This window comes from Stenella coeruleoalba (genome assembly GCF_951394435.1).
Source record: "Stenella coeruleoalba genome assembly, chromosome: 4".
Classification (NCBI taxonomy): Eukaryota; Metazoa; Chordata; class Mammalia; order Artiodactyla; family Delphinidae; genus Stenella; species Stenella coeruleoalba.
In genome coordinates, this window is record NC_137149.1 from 114,511,340 (window position 1) to 114,528,167 (window position 16,828).

General features: G+C 39.8%; 1 protein-coding gene across 7 annotated transcripts in view; it reads left to right on the top strand.

Annotated features, from left to right (window-relative positions):
- Positions 1 to 16,828, top strand: part of AFF1 (ALF transcription elongation factor 1) — a 206,703-nt gene that overhangs the window by 158,725 nt on the left and 31,150 nt on the right. For all 7 annotated transcript variants that reach the window (XM_079919251.1, XM_079919253.1, XM_079919252.1 and 4 more), the window contains 4 exons: positions 1,175 to 1,226; positions 12,481 to 12,535; positions 12,662 to 12,699; positions 14,941 to 15,097. In XM_079919251.1, the coding sequence (XP_079775377.1) occupies positions 1,175 to 1,226; positions 12,481 to 12,535; positions 12,662 to 12,699; positions 14,941 to 15,097 (302 nt within the window). The remainder of the gene's footprint in view (positions 1 to 1,174; positions 1,227 to 12,480; positions 12,536 to 12,661; positions 12,700 to 14,940; positions 15,098 to 16,828) is intronic.

The following is a 16,828-nucleotide window of genomic DNA, read 5'->3' on the forward strand; positions in this document are numbered from 1 at the left end:
ACATTAGTGGTCACTCTCCTCACCCCTGTCTGAAAGGCACCCGTATTTCCATTCCCCTTCTGCTTCAGGTCCGTATTACCTCAGGCCTAGACAAACACAGCCTCCCAGCTGGTCTGCAGCCTCCACACTTAACATTTCCCATTCCTTTCTAGGTTACATCAGGTAGCACCCACAGGTTAATCTTTCTGAGGAATAGCTGCATCGTGCTTTGGAGATGTCTCATTCCCTGACAACTGAAGTTTTAACATCCTATTGTGGCACTCAGAGCCCTCTAAAATCTGACTTCCCTGGTCCCCCCATGCTGCCCACCACACATTCTGCACCCCAGCCTTCCCTTCTCATAATCTGTACCATTTCAACTCCTCCCATGTTCAACCTTCGCTCACTGTCTCTTCTGCCTGAAGGCCTTCCCCACCCTCATCTCCCTCTTGCCAGCAGTCCTTCTGTCAAAATCTCACCTATCCTTTGTGACACAATTAATTTTGTTTCTTTTCTAATTTGCCGCCTTTTGTCATGACCAACAGAGTGACCAATCTGTAGATTCCTGGGACAGTTCATTTAGATGATTGATTTTCGTGCTGATTTTGCATTGCCTAGGGTTGTAGATAACACGTGCCTGTTTGATGTCCCTCAGTCAGCTGTACACTCATCGAGGACGGGGTCAGATGCCTTGAACATGTTGGTGTCTAATAGGCAGTTGGTAAATAGCAGTTGAATAAACGAATGGGGGCTGTTGAATAGTGGGGGGATGGGTGGGAGCACAGTGGGCCAAGGACAGAGTCTATAAAAGAGAGTGCTAGCAAATCACGGATAGATATGTGACGTGAAACCAGGTGAGGGTGACTGCAGCCCCATCCTAGTGCTTCCACAAGGGAGCCCCGCCAGCTGACAGCAAGGAGAGTCTCCTGCCCATGGCAGTGTGGTCGGCGTGCCGGTTGGCGCTTTCAAAGTGTGTTCGCTCATTTTAGGGCTTTCCAGTTCTGCGCAAGCCCTCTCTCTAGACGTAACATAAATGTTATTTTATAAGCAGTGTATAGCACTCTGGTTGACATAATTTAAGTATACTGAGTGTTTAGGTTAAAGTAGGGGGACAGCAAAAAAAGAGGGAATTTATAGCTAACGGTTTCATGAATTTGTCATTGTTCTCCTCTGATCATTTTTCCCTCACTCACAGAACAATATGATACATCTTCAAAAACCCACAGTAATTCTCAGCAGGGAACATCGTAAGTAAAATTCTTTTTTTTATTAAAAGTTTATAATATAACACTGTAATTTCCCATGTAAATCTGTTGCTTAGATTTTTTTTCCTCCTTGCTTTCAAGTAATGACTCATAAAATACTGCTGCAGTGTAAAGGGAGGAAATGACCAACATTTCTATTTGGATTAAATTCTCCTGTTGAAGGTTTAGGAACCTTAAGATTTTGCTAAGGAGTTTTCTCAAAAAGAAAGGCATTTGAGCCATTATTTACATATTAACTGTGGAAAATAGAAGGTTTTAGCTTTATAAATTTCAGTCTTAAATAGTTTTAGCTTGTGGAAACAAATTTCGGGGGATGTGCACAATTTCAGACTTTCTGCCACTTTTTTGGCCTAGTTTTAACTAATAAAGAGTGAGTCTTACTGCCCAGCTGTGCTTTATTAAGGCCAAGTAAGTCCAGATATATTTTGGGTTTTTGGAACAGTTGAAACTACATAGTAAAGATTTTTAAACCAGCATTTTGACCCAATTTGTCATTTCTTGGTGGTATTGAACTAGTATTTCTTTCTTTTCATGACTAGCAGTGGTTCAGGGACTAAGTGAGGAGGCCTTTCTCTCCTCAGTATTTGATCAGTTACTAACACAGAGTTGCTAGTTTCTGAGGATTTCAGGTTCAAGCTCCAGCTTTCTTCTATTTTCGAGGCATAGGATTTGTTCCGTGTATTTTGGGAGGGGGTGTTGCTGTGGACTGAATATTTTAAAAACTGTACAGTTGAGGCAAAGAGGTTCTTTTATCTCCTCACCATGACTGAATATGGAACGGGGTTAAATCACTATTCCTAAGTGCCAAGTCCTTGATGCAATTGTTTTCACATCTCCACAGCAAAGTAAGAAAAAATAACGATTTGTTGTTGTTGTTAACAAGATAAATTTATTGGGAGTTCCCTGGAGGTCCAGTAGTTAGTTAGGACAGTGCGCTTTCACTGTGGAGGGTACGGGTTTGATCGCTGGTCAGGGAACTAAGATCCCGCAAGCTGTGCGGCACGGCCAAAAACAAAAAAATAAAAAATTTTTTAAAAAGATAAGTTTATTATAGTTTGAAGGATGGATTTTTGTATGTGTAATAAAAATCTGTTTCATTTGTGGTTCTGGCTGATGGTGAGGTTTTGCTTATTTTTATTGTCCTTTACTAGAAAAAAAAAATTAACCCTATGTTATTCTTTGCCTGTTTCTTTTTTGGCCTTTTCTTTTTTCCCCTTTCATTTTGTTAAATTTTTTTACCCTTGAGTTCTGAAAGTCTAGAATCACCGACTTAGCTTAACCAACGACCTCCTCCTCTAAATATAATCTATCTGATGCCTGGTGGAGAATAGACAGGACGGTGCCAAGGACCACACTTACAATAATTGTGTGGACTCTCTGTGACTTTCCCAAGGGTTTACACCTTGTGCTGTTTGTGATGGTTGATAGTAAAGCTGTTTAGACCATAAGAGGCCCCGGCTGATGGTCTTTGGCGGGGGCAGCAAGGAAAGGGGAGCTGAGAGCATCCCACTTGGCAATAAGAACAGAAAGGAGGAGCTCCCTGGGGAATGAGCGGGTGGAAGCAGTGGCACCAAAGGGAGGAAGTGGCTGTGTCCCTGGGAAGTGTGTGTAGAGGAAGAAAGGCAGCTGGGTCTGATCTGGGCCCGGGCAGGCCAAAGCTGCAGCCTCCCACACCAACTTTCATCAGCTTTCCTACGAGGTAGTTGATAGGGATTCGGACCATTTTCTGTGACAATTTTGCTACTCAGAGAAATGGGTGGTTCTCCTGATTTAAGTGAGTTAAACCATTGAAGTCAGAGGTGCCTGCAAGTTTATATGCTCATATATTGTGACATATGTAGTGTTTTCTAGATAAAAACTATTGGTTTACCCTATATAAAATTACCTAGAGGGGGGAACTTCCCTGGTGGCGCAGTGGTTAAGAATCCGCCTGCCAGTGCAGGGGACACAGGTTCGAGCCTTGATCCGGAAAGATCCCACATGCCACGGAGCAACTAAGCCCTGTGCACCACAACTACTGAGCCTGCGTTCTAGAGCCAGTGAGCCACAATTACTGAAGCCCTCGCGCCTAGAGCCCGTGCTCCGCAACAAGAGACGCCACCGCGATGAGAAGCCCGCAATGAAGAGTGGTCACCGCTTGTCTCAACTAGAGAAAGCCCGCGTGTAGCAACGAAGAATCAACACAACCAAAAATAAAATAAATTAATTAAAAAAATTTCTCTTAAAAAAATTATCTAGAGGGAATTCCCTGGCGGTCCAGTGGTTAGGATTCTGCACTGTCACTGCTGGGGCCTGGGTTCGATCCCTGGTTGGGGAAATAAGATCCTGCATGGCTGCGCAGTGTGACCAAATTAAAAAAAAAAAATTACCTAGGAAAGGATATTTGTTTTGATCCTAATAAACTTGGAGAAGGAATGAAAGTAGGGCCTAGTACAGGTGAAGAGGACAAGAGTGATAGAGAAAAGAAGGTAATACTGAGACTGGGTGGATACGAAGGGTTGTGTGTGGTGGGGCTGATGGTATTGATAAGTGCCAAACTGAAATGTACCTATGGGAAAAAGAAATCACTTTTATGGAGCTTGGATGAAAGCAGTGTCCCAATTAATCTGTAGAGTACAGTCGTTGTTTCAGAGTTAGTATGGCACATCTCTTAGTGCTCGAAGGTTAATTTGATCTAGTGTCAGCATTAGGGTTCTTTGACAAGCAGTTAAACTGTTTTGAATGTCACATAGTGTGGCAGGGAGATGGTCTAATGCACTTTGAATGTCAGGAAAGAAAATGTTAATTACAGGGTCATTTGTACTTCGGTTTTAAAAATCCATATAGGTCTTACTGCTTTTTCTTTCAGAGTTACTAGTACTTGGGCCTCCTTACAGAAGCAGAGCAGTACATATAAAAGGGAAAAAGAGGGGCCTGGCACTAGAGAATAAACTGTGGAGAGTCTGTATTAACTCTCACATCTGTCCAGACTTGAGGGCAGGGGACGGTTAGCCAGCTCGTAGAGGATGTAGGTGTGAAAGAAATGTGCTAAATCTGTTACTTTTAATCTCTGTAGTTGAAGCTCTAGTTAATTATCAAATGATGAATTCTTTCTACCAGGTACCTCAGGGAAGTGATAAGCTAGGGATCCAGTGCTATTTGCCTCTAAGTTTGAGCGGGGGTGGGTGGGTGGGTGGGGAATGTTGGTTTAAGGGCTCCTAGCTTTGGAATCCTCTTCCTTTCCACGACTTGGGTCTGTTGAGTTCTCAGGGCAAAGTACCAAAGTATTTCCTTTTTCTGTACAGCTATTACGTCCTTCACGTGATTGTGGATAGTTCCCTTTCTGTACAGTCAAACACAGTGTCCTAATGTCAGCAGTGCTTTTGCCAACCTCTCAAAAGGGATAACGTGTTAATGTTTTAGAAACTATAGAGCAGTTGATGGGCATTATTGTGGCTAACTTCCTTCTCCCTCCCATCCCCTACCCTAGCCCCAAACTGCCAAGTCCTTACTAGATGGTGCCCTCCTTTATGTTTCTTATTTTTGCTTCAGAAATCGTCACTACCTATTTAGACTAAGAGACAGAAATTAGCAGTTATAGCAATTTGGAATTTTTATTACTTACTTGGGAAGTTTCTTTTGAAATGAGGGAAGTATTTGGATGTGAAGATTGGGATTGTCCTGGAAGTGTGACGAGACGGAATGGTGCAAAGTTAATAAAGGCTGGGAAGAGTCTGATACCTTTCTAATGAGCCTGAGTTTTCAACTTTTGCTCAAAGCATTATTTTAAATATCTTGCTAAAAAAACTAAGGAAGACCCAATCTATCAGTTTACTGCAGTAGAAAATCATCGCATCAGGACAAGTGTCAGCTGAAATGTCCGAGAATTAAGTCTGAAGAAATGCCTTGCTTGTTCGTTTAAATCATATTTGACCTAAGGAAAAAAGTTTTTTACTTTTCTAGGTAGTTCTTTTTGTCTTATTTTTAAAAGTTGTGTGAGATGCAAACTAGTATATATAGAATGGATAAATAACAAGGTCTTACTGTATAGCACAGGGCACTATATTCAATATCCTGTGATAAACAATAATGGAAAAGAGTATAAAAAAGAATGTGTACTCTGTGTGTGTGTGTGTGTGTGTATATATATAACTGAATCATTTTGCTCTACAGAAATTAACAATTATAAATCAACTATAATTTTTTTTAAAAAGTGCTATATGAAGGTGTCTTACCTGGGATCTTTATTTCAATTGACAGCTCTGACTTAAAGTGCTGTTTGCTGATAAATGTATGGTTGAAGTAGCAGAGCTCACCCTAATGGGCAAAACTTATAAATTATTTGTCCTTGAGATTATACCCCTATCCCTTATTAACAGTTCTTCAGCTCTTCTGAAAACAAGTAACAAACATTTGGGCTGGCCAGTAATACATTTGTAGGTCTACATTAAACCTTCAGCTTCTCAGAATGTAAATGGAGATCTTGTTGTTAATAATAATTCTCAGTTCTCAAATATCTGGCATTGCTGGAAAAAGATACACTTTATTTTCACTCCAAACTTAACAAGTGATTGTGAATCCAAAGTTATTGGTATTCATAACTATTTTATTAATCTAAATATAGAAGGAAATGTTCTGTTTGTTTTCAAGAGAAAAAGTAGAGGTGTAAAATGAAAGAGAATAAGGAATATAGCTTTTTTTTTTTTTTTTTTTAGTGAGTTACTATTAGCCATGCTATGGAGAAATGAGAATTTGTAATATTGGATATTGAAGAAATTTTCATGCTTAGGTAAAAGCAAACAAATGGTCATTATGTGCAATGTTTAATCTGCTTGTTTCAGAATTATAGTTACTAGGACACATTAAATCAATATTTAGAAAATGCTGAAACTCCCAAATGCAGAATCACCTCCTTTCATGGTAGAATTATAGTCTTTTGGAATAGTCAGTTTAATTCTTGGGGTTCTGGCTTTAGGAGACAATATTCTAGGATCCCTTGCAGGACAATATTTAACTTAACACTGTATACAAATTTATGCCGGAAACTTGCATAATATTGAAGGGATATTTTGGTGAGGCTATGAAATGAAGCATATTTTAAATAATTATAAAAATACTGCTAAGGTGCTGGAAGATCATCTTCTTCAAAGTATTCCTCTTGGAGCTATATATATTTCTTAAATGATGGCTTGAACTACTCTGGGAGCACCCCTTTAGGATAACATATACTTCCGTACTTGGTCTTAGACCAAAGGTCAAATAAAATGGACAAGAAGAATAAATTTATCAAGTGCCTGGTTTATAATAGGTAAGTGTTACGTAAATGGGTTTGCTTATGTTCTACATAAGAAAAGTCTTTCTCATCGTTCTTTAACATGCTTTGACCCCAGTTATATAAATATTGGCCTCTGGGCTGGATGCCAGGCTATTTGGAGATACTTCCAAAAATTGCTTCCACTCATCCATTCAGTACATAATTATTAAATACATGCTGTGTGCCCAGTGCTGGTTTAGGTACTTGGGGAAATAGTAGCCAGTGAGACAAAGTCCTTGTCTTCCATGCCTTGTAACTCAATGCGGGTGGCATGTAATACAAACTAGGTGATGTGACAGAGACAGGCTTGAGGAAGCAGGGTTGTTTTTTTTTTTGGGTGGTGTTGATACTTCTGGGAGGCTCAGGAAAGGTCCCTCGGAGAAGGTGACATTTGATCTGGAGCCTGAATGACGAGAGGGAGGCAGATAATACTTGCCACCTTTAAAGGGCCTTGATGGGCTACAGGCTCTGAAGACATTTGAAAACTGCTAGGGAGTAATTCTTATTGGAAGTGACTGCTTTGAAGTATTCATTTGCATCTGGAAAACATGGTTTTAAGGGTGTCCTTAAGAGTCTATTTATAAAGTCTCATTTTTAATCATGCTGCTAATTTACTACAGTAAGTGACCCCAGATTAATTTAAGCATAGATTGAAAAATTGAGCAAGATGTTTTTATTAGCCCTAAAAGCAGTTGGTACATTCCCCCCACTCTGGGTTGCTGGGTTTCTAAAGCAGCAAGGTGTTGTTTACTTGCACAAGAATTCATATTCTCCCCGTCCATTCCCACCCCTTTCATCCACCCTGCAGAGGCCTCCAAGGCCCTCTATAACCTACCTCTCCACCTCCTCTCCTATACCCCCCCAACACACACACACACACACACACACACACACACACACACACATATTCTGGCCACATTGGCCTCTTTGCTCTTTTCTATGCCTTAATCACCCTCCCCATTTCCTGCATTGTGCTCCCTCCTCCTTTCAGGTCCCTCCTTGTATGTCATCCCCTTATCAGTACAGTCTTCCCTAACTACCCTAACTAGAAGAACAACCCACACCCATCCTTTCTCTTTTATGCTTACTTCCCGCTCCCTAGGCTTCTTACCCATTGAGAAAGAATATAGTTTGGTTATTTATCTCCCTTCCCTAGACTCTGAGTGCACAAGAGCAGGGGTTTCTGTCTGCTTAGAGTTGTATCTGTAAAGTCTAGAGCAGGGCCTGGCATATAGTAAGTACTCAGGATAAAGGTAGAAGGAAAAACATTGCACATAAACTTGGTTAAATACCTATAAACAATGTTTAATAGAAATATAATTTTCAGCAATAATTTTTCTAGATTTTCTTTCTAGTTGTCCAGAATGTCATCTTATACTAGTACCTTATTTATTGTACTTAATGATTTAATCTTATTTATTAACTTTAACTTTTCCCTCATTTATACTCTTGTGATTTTTCTAATCTTCACTTCATCCATGGAGTTTAAATAATCTTTTATACCTTTGGCTGCAATTTTTGCCTTATCAACTGCTAGGTCATTTACTATAGTGAATCACGTACCAAGTCACTTTTCCCTCTGTGCTGTTAGTCCACCATCTCCCGTAGACAGTCTCTCCATTAATTTGAATTCTGCCAACTGCTGTCGCCATTTGGAGAGTCCCCCTTCTATGTTGTGTTATAAGGGATTAAGGTCTGCTTTTTCATTTTTAAAAATTTATTGTATGCGGAGCCCTCTTTCTAACTTATCACCTCCCATCATGTCCTACAAAAAGCATTTGCAGTCCTTATTTCTGCCCTGTATCAAAAAAGGAAAGTATAGGCTTCCCTGGTGGCGCAGTGGTTGAGAGTCCGCCTGTCGATGCAGGGGACACGGGTTCATGCCCCGGTCCGGGAAGATCCCGCATGCCGCGGAGCGGCTGGGCCCGTGAGCCATGGCCGCTGAGCCTGCACGTCCAGAGCCTGTGCTCCACAACGGGAGAGGCCACAGCAGTGAGGGGCCCGCGTACCGCAAAAAAAAAAAAAAAAAAAAAAAAAAAAAAGGAAAGTATGTTCTCACATGCTCATTAGTGGTTTCTGAAAAGTAGGTATCAGTTTATTTGCCATTTTGAGCACATCTAATACCAGGGTTGTGACTATTAACTGCAAGTTAAGTACCGTGAGCTTGCCTTCACTTGCTCTTTTCCAAATAAAAGGTATGGCCCGATCATAGGAAACGTTAAGCCAAGAAATCAGTGTATTGAAATAGTTTTGGAGTTCTGAATTGAGATGTTACAGAATATTGGCAGTTGAAGCTTTGGGTAAGCCCAGTACGAAGGAGGAATGGAAGAGCAATAAAGGCTTGTCTGGTGTGTCTTCACACAGTAACAACTGGGCTCTGAGTTGCTGAAGCGTGCCTGCCGGAACCTGTGTGCAGCTCTTTCAGCTTTGCAGAACAGCTGTCTGAAGAATGCATTTGTACAAAGGGGTTTGAGGATTGTTTGTAACCTTTAAGTAAGAAGTTTACCTAACTGACAATGTAAAATGTGAAACCTACATGATAGTTCAAAGAGTTGCTTTACCTGAGCATTTGTCTCCTTTTGAACAGTGCCAAGCTAAGCCATATGGTGCCATATGCTTCGAAATAACTGGTTTGCTTGGAGTTTGGAAATGAAATTAGTTATTTAACCAGTTTAAACAGTATATAAAGTTTAAAGTTCATTTACTTTCATAGGAGAAAAATAGTGTATTCATTTCATTCCAGCAGTATAGTTCCTGTTTTCTTTTAAACCAGAGTCTTTCTCTCAGTGGGTTCTGGAACTTAGATTTCATTCCCTCAGTTAGGTTTTCTAACCACTGGTCCTATATTGGCCAGAGCAAGGAGATGGTATCTGATGGAATGGCTTTTGCATGCAGGCTCTAGCATATACCAGCTTCATGATCTTAGGCCAGTTAGGTGGCTGTTCTGAGCTGTTTCCTCATCCTTAGAATGTGAGGGGTTGATCAGAGTCAGCCCATGGGGTTATGAGTAAAAGCAATGCCTGTTAAGTTCAGATTACATAAAGGGCACAGCTATGTGGTACTGTCACTTATTCAGCAAAAGAGATGCTGTTCATTCAGCCAGCTTCTTAGGGTACCTGCCAAGTTCTAGATAAAGAAAATATGAAGACAAAAATGACTTGATCCTGCTTCAGAAAAGCTTACAGTTGAGTATGTCCCTTGGGTCTTATGTTTCTTGACCTAGGTTTTATTGGTATAAATGAGACTAGATCTAAGAGATTTGCTTCTCTTTTAGTGGGTGCAAAGGGGTTCACCCAGATGTGCTGCAATTTGTCATCTCGACATTGAAAGACCGGTCTATTATATATAGAATATAATATATGAAGTATAGTGTAGTAATTTAGTGATGTGCTTGGCTTCAAATATAATTATTTGTGGCACAGTAGGGGGGTTTTTAGCAACTGATCCATTTAAACATAAAACCTTTACCTGTCATCAGGTTACAAATTTCCCAACTATACAGATCCTTTTTTTAAAAAAAAAAATTGTGATGGCAATTATGATTAATTTTCTGTATTAACAAAACTTGGTTAAGGTTTTTTTGTTGTTTTTTTAAAATAAATTGCCCCATTTTTTGATTTTCAGAATAAGGGGTTTCTTTTTCTTTATTTTTTCTTTATTTTTTTGGCTGCATTGGGTCTTCATTGCTGCATGCAGCCTTTCTCTAGTTGCAGCAAGTGGGGGCTACTCTTTGTTGCAGGGCACGGGCTTCTTGTTGCAGTGCACGGGCTTCTCATTGCAGTGGCTTCTCGTGGAGCATGGGCTCTAGGCGTGTGGGCTTCAGTAGTTGCAGCATGTGGGCTCAGTAGTTGTGGCACACGGGCCCTAGAGTGTGTGGGCTTCAGTAGTTGCGGTGCATGGGTTCAGTAGTTGTGGCTCACAGGCTTTAGAGTGCAGGCTCAGTAGTTGTGGCACATGGGCTTATGTGCTCTGCAGCATGTGGGATCTTCCCGGACCAGGGCTCGAACCCATGTCCCCTGCATTGGCAGGCAGATTCTTAACCACTGTGCCACCAGGGAAGCCCTGGGACAGCATTTTTATGGGCCCTTCTATTCCCTAAGAGCAAGTGGAGCTAAAAGTCAGAACATACACTTTCTGACTTACTGAACATATCTCATATACTTTCTCACTTGAGGAGAGTATATGTACGGAAACTGGGCATTCAATAGCTAAGCAAACAACTTACAAGGTATTTAGTAGTCCGCTGCGTGCAACAGGAAGTGTGTTTGAATTACATGATCACTGCTGTTTCAGGAAATTAAGGCAAATCAGCTTTATACAAAACAAACCCAGTTACTAAGAAATAAAGAGGTCCATTTACTGTGGTTTTGTTGTTGGTGGTTAACATGGAATATACTTTGCCAGATTTGTTTTTTCTGGTTGTATTATACCTAACATTTATTCCAAAGATATATCTTTTGCTTGTGTGTATCCCAGCCAAGGCATTTTTAGCAGTAAACCTGTTGAGTGACTCCTTCTTGTACACCATTAAGATTGCTGCCGCCAAGTTGTACATCCAAAGGCTGTGTCTTCTAGCCTTGATAAAATAGTTTAGCTTCTGCTAGATACATGTTGAGCAAGATCTACATTTACAAGTAGCTAACAGTTTTTATTTTTTAAAAGAAACTTATCACAAGATGTTTTTAGTGCATTTGTTGGTGAAAATAAGTCCTTGGCAGAATTACAACATTGCATGTAGGCGGTCTTTTTGAAAGAGCCAAGTTTTACCATTTATTTTCATTAGAAAATATAGTGATTTTTACCATGGATTCCCAAAATAATAATGCCTGCTTACTTTAGTGGGAGGTAGTGGGTTTGCAATAAAAATCGTTGGTCAGAATATTGAAGAGGTATTTTTAGAAATACTGAAGGATTGTAACTTCTTAATATAATTTGGTTTTTGGAACATCAGTAATACTCAAGCAGATTTTTTTTTTTCCAATTTCACTTACATTTCCTCAAAGAGTCATGCCTGTAAATTTTGGGGGATGTCGGGGGGAGCAATTACAGATTCATTCCTTTGATTTTGGATATCTCCATGAAAAAGTAAAGGGGAGGGGGTAGGGAAGGGGCTAAGATTTGAGTAAACAAAGTACAGATTGGAAAATGTTTGCTTTTAATATTTAGGTTCATCGTAAACTTGAATGCCTAGAGAGAGGTATTAATATAACTTTGTGGACATGAACTGAGTTTTTATTTTTACCTGAATGATAGCAGGAAGGTTAAACATAGTTTTTAGACAACTGTATTATTTGTATTACTACTCTTTTCACGGATTAGTGTTCAAGCACCCAGAAGAAGATATTTGTGTGTGTGAAAAAGTTCAATATTAATAATGTCTTTGGACAAAAACGTAACATAACTGCACTGTTTGGTGACAGTTGTATTTTTATGTATTTATTTAATTCATATATAGCACTTTTTAAGTGCCTGGCACTGTTCTAAGTACTTTACAGATATTCATCCAGTATTAACTCATTTAATGGTTAATCATTTATTCGAGTTGTTAGAGACCATAGAAGAAAATAATTTGAGGGTATTGTATATTTTTCTATTTTATTTATTTTTGTTGTTGTTGTTTCTTCTGTTTGTGTGGACCTGGGACCCTTAGTCTCAGGGCTGGCAACAAATCACTTGCAGAACTTGTAGTTCTGCTTTTAATGCTCAGAACGTGTGAAAGACTCAGTTTTGAAATGATAAGGAGTTTGGACTGAACTAGTTTCTGTGTTAAAATTGTAAAACTTAACATTTCCAAGAAAATAAAGCATTTGATGAATAAATAAAAGTTATACCTGTCCCACCCCTCTTTTGTTTCATTAAGCATATTTTTTATGTTTACATGCTAAAAGAAGTTGTTAGACGTTATTTTAAATTCTACAATGTCTCTATCCCTGCCTGTTCTAGCATGCTCAAAGATGACCTTCAGCTCAGTGACAGTGAGGACAGTGACAGCGATCAAGTAAGTTCTGTACACCCCACAGTACCAGGAATTCATTTAAATCCATGTAACATTTCTGAGCCGCTTATCCTAACCTGTTTTTTTGTTTTTTTCCTGGTCCTTCTTCCCCTTATTGTGAATGCCTAGACCCCAGAGAAGCCTCCGTCCGCATCTGCACCTCCAAGGTACTGTGTTTGGGTTTCTCCCCATCTGTACAAAATGTTTGCTTTTTTCTACCAAATGGGGAAGTTACAGCCTTATTTAGTATTTTCATAGCTTCTTCATGGGAGAAGGAGATGGATGATCATAGTTAAAAGAAAGTACCTGTTTAATATTTTGGAAGCTTAAATCAGCCCTAGAGAGGTTGTTAACTCTATGAAAGAGAGTCCCTGCGTCCACCTAAATCTTTAGTCAGTTTTGTATGTGTAAAATTTGAGCATTTAAAATAAGCTTAAATCACTTTCATCAGTATTATGTAACCAGTATTTGAAAAGTTACACTGAAGAGCTCAGTGTTTTTATGAAAGTGACAGATTTGCTCTGTTTTCAAAAATTAAAGCTGAATTATTTCTAGTAATTGTTTTCCATAGTGCCTGTCTTCATAGTTATATGAATTTTCTAATTGTTTCAGTTGCTTTAAAAGATGACCTGCAGGGGACTTCCCTGGTGGTCCAGTGGTTAAGACTCCACGCTCCCAATGCAGGGGACCCGGGTTCGATCCCTGGTCAGGGAACTAGATCCCACATGCTGCAACTAAAATATCCCACACGCTGCAACTAAAGATCCTGCATGCCGCAACTAAGACCCGAGCAGCCAAATGAATAAATATTAAAAAAAAAAAAAAAAAAAAAGACGACCTGCAGTACATTTTGGTATGATGGAAAATGGCACTGTTTTCACTTTGTAAACAGCTTAGCCATATTTTAGAAAATGTAATGCTTTCGTTTTTAGAAATGGAAACTATGTGAACTACCTTTATTTACCATTTCTTCTGGTACTGAATTTAATGATTTAATATACCAATACCTGTCCTCCGTGGACAAAGAGTTAAATTACCCTGTAGTTGTTTTACTCCCTTGAGATGTGGTCATCCATTTTGAGACAAGCTCAGCACTAAAAACCTTGCTCTCATATAGCTGAGGTTATAGTTAATGTGGAGGAAGATCACGCATAATTATGTGAGGTCTTAAGGATTCATAAGCTCTGCTTATTTATATCCCATTTTGTTCAGTAATTCCTGGTGGCTTGTAACGACTTAGAAAATATGACAAAGTAACCTAACTGAAAAGTGGAGGAGGGAATACAAGGAAAAAAAAAAGGTGTGGGGGGGTGATAATTAGAGGCAGGAATAATACTGAAAGTATATCTCTTTTTGACCATCACTTGGTTTAAGCTCTTCAGCTACCACAAATTTGACATGGGAAAATTCTGTTTTTGTATAGTGTTTGTTTTAAAATTGTCTCAACTAGTCACTTTATTATCTAATAAATTTTTGTTATTCTAATATAGTTAATAAATTTATTATCTTGAAAATGTTTTGGGTAGATTTGGAGGCTTTCACGATTATAGTTACTGATTTACTGCTGTGGCTAATTCCATCTAGGGCAAGGTTTTAAGATACGCTTTGAAATTCTCTATGTGTCCAGCAGTGTGATCACTTGTGTGTTTTCTCACAAGCCTAGAGTTATTGCCCTATCCTGAAAACTTGAAGTAGTTATTCTCTACTTCAGCTGATATTTGGGCGTGATCCTAAGCCACTCATAAAGAACGGCCCATTTTATCATTCTGCCCAAGAAGTGTGAGTGGATTGCCTGTGGGGTCACTTTCCAAAGGAACCCCATTTGTGTTCAGCAGTCTCTGACTTCTCTACAGTTGGTTCTCATATGGAGAATAGAGGAAGACTTTAATGGATTGGCTGTTCTTTTATAAATTAACTCCTTTGGGTTTTATATTGCAGGTGTCAGCAAAGTTAAAGGGTCAGAAAGTCAAGGTTTTAGGCTTTGTGGGCCCTAAAGTCTGTGTTGCAGCTATTCAACTCTGCTTTTGTAGTATAGAAGCAGACACAGACAATGCATAAAATACTGGGTGTGAATGTGTTCCAACAAAACTTTATTTGGAAAAGCAGGCAGCCAGCTCAGGCTATGGTTTGTCCACGCCTGATTACATAGTTCGCAGTGTTCTTCAGAAAAATTCCCCAGGCTTCTTTTATGCAGTTACCTGGTGAGCTGTTGCAAGGCTTTTTCACTGAGTTTTGAGCCACCATGGGCCTTGCTTGCGCTCAACTGGCTGCCATGGTCATTTAGTACTGCTAGGTAATCTTTGAGGCCCCTTCTTTCGAGTAGCAGAAAAATGGGCAAAGAAGGAAGGGAGTCGGGAGGGAAGGAATCCACCTCGCGTGGGTCTTTGACTCTCTCGCTTGCTCCGCAGCGCTCCGCAGGCGCTGCCGGCAGCCGCGGCCTCAGCACATTCCAGCAGCGCTGAGTCGGAGAGCACCAGCGACTCTGACAGCTCCTCGGACTCGGAGAGCGAGAGCAGCTCCAGTGACAGCGAGGAGAATGAGCCTCGAGAAGCCCCGGCTCCCGAGGTACTGGTCTGCTCCGGGCGCGCCGTCGACCCCCGGTGGCCCCGGCTGCCTGAGGGGCTCCGTCCTGGGGGCGGCGCTTTCCGGCCGCCATGCACGCTGCTGGCTATTCGTGTTTACTTGTTTCTTGGCGTTGGGCTGTGGAACTTTGGGAGAGATGTCTTCTCTCCTGTTGAAAATGATAGGTTCTTCCCTGTTGCTGCCAGAGCTGTTTTGAAGAGCAACGCACTGAGAATATGTACACCGCATTTTCTTTTCCCTTCTTTCGAGAAAAAAAAAAACCAAAAATCGTTTTCAGTAGGCTGCCATTTTAATATTAATGAGAAAGCTTTTTGAAATTTTAGGAATGCATGAATTAAATCAAAAGGAGACAGCCTGCTTTAGCAAAGGGCAGGAACGTGAACTAGAAATAAGCCGTAAGAGGTTCTATTTTTGAATCACTAAAAGCCATGCATTAAATTGATGGCGATGTAATTTCGCCAGGGCCGTGTTTCCTGATTCCACTGTCCCACGTAAAATAGGAATAGTGCTTGCCTGTCACCCATCCTTGGGAGATATTGTAAAGATAAACAGATGAGACTGAAAATGTCAAGCACTAAATGTATCTGGAGAACTTATGCTATTTACTGGATTGTTGAACAAAAGTAATGTAGTAACAACTAACAAGGTTGCCAAATGTCTTCAAAACTTAGAGTAGCAGGGTAAAATGTTTGCTGGGGAAGACATTTTTAGTGAACTAGACCAGCTTATATAGAGAAAACTATTCTCTGTATTTAGCTAGGAATCCCAGGAAATGAGATTTTCTGATTAAGAAAGCGTTAAAGTTTTCAGTATTTGTCTCTGCTGTTAAGAAAGCAAGGCCACTGCACTAGAGCATTAACCAAATCCATCTGGAGATGATGTAGTGAGACTGAGGAACCATGTCCGAGGGCAAGGGAGGATGAGGAAAATACCTGAGTATCATTTTGTTGTTGTTAGATACGAGTTTATGTCTGGCACAGAGTAAGTGCTCAGTAATTATTTTTGGAGTGAATAAACATAGATCAGCATTAGCTGCACTTGAAGTGCCTTTCAGATTTTAGAAGCTACTCTGTGTATTTCTGGGGGCTCTCTGTTTTCTCCTGAGATACTAATTGCTGTTGAAGTAATTTCTCTATGCCCCAGGGAAAAGGGTACTGAATATGCTCTACAGAGAAATTGTGTGCTTGTTCATGTTACTGTTCATAAGATCTTTGCTTTATGTCTCACCCTTATTCACTAAGAAAAATCTGCATGCTTGTTTGGTTACTGATATAAGCAAGAGAATCCAATTAAATCAAAATTCAATTCAAGTAAAATGGAAATGGCACAGACTTGGCTGAATAATTAAAACTTGAAAGAAAAATTTAACCTGGTGTTTGTTTTAATGAAACAGTTATATCTTGTTGCTCACGAGGTTATTGAATAGAATAGATGTAGAGACTCTTAGATGAAAAATGATGTTCCCATCGTACTTTACTTTTTAAAATCACTTTCCTAAATAGACTCATATTTGTATATTTGTGTTAATGTGCAAATCTAGACTTGAGTATGGTTTTGTTGGTTATGTACCAAGGCTTGACTTCCTCAGGCATATTTTTGTCTTTGTCTAGATTTTAAACCTTTAATTTTTCCCAAAGTTATTTAACAACCTTTCTTTCCTTTTAAAATAAATACCTGCTTTATTGTAAATCTGTGTTAGTTGAGCGTTACATG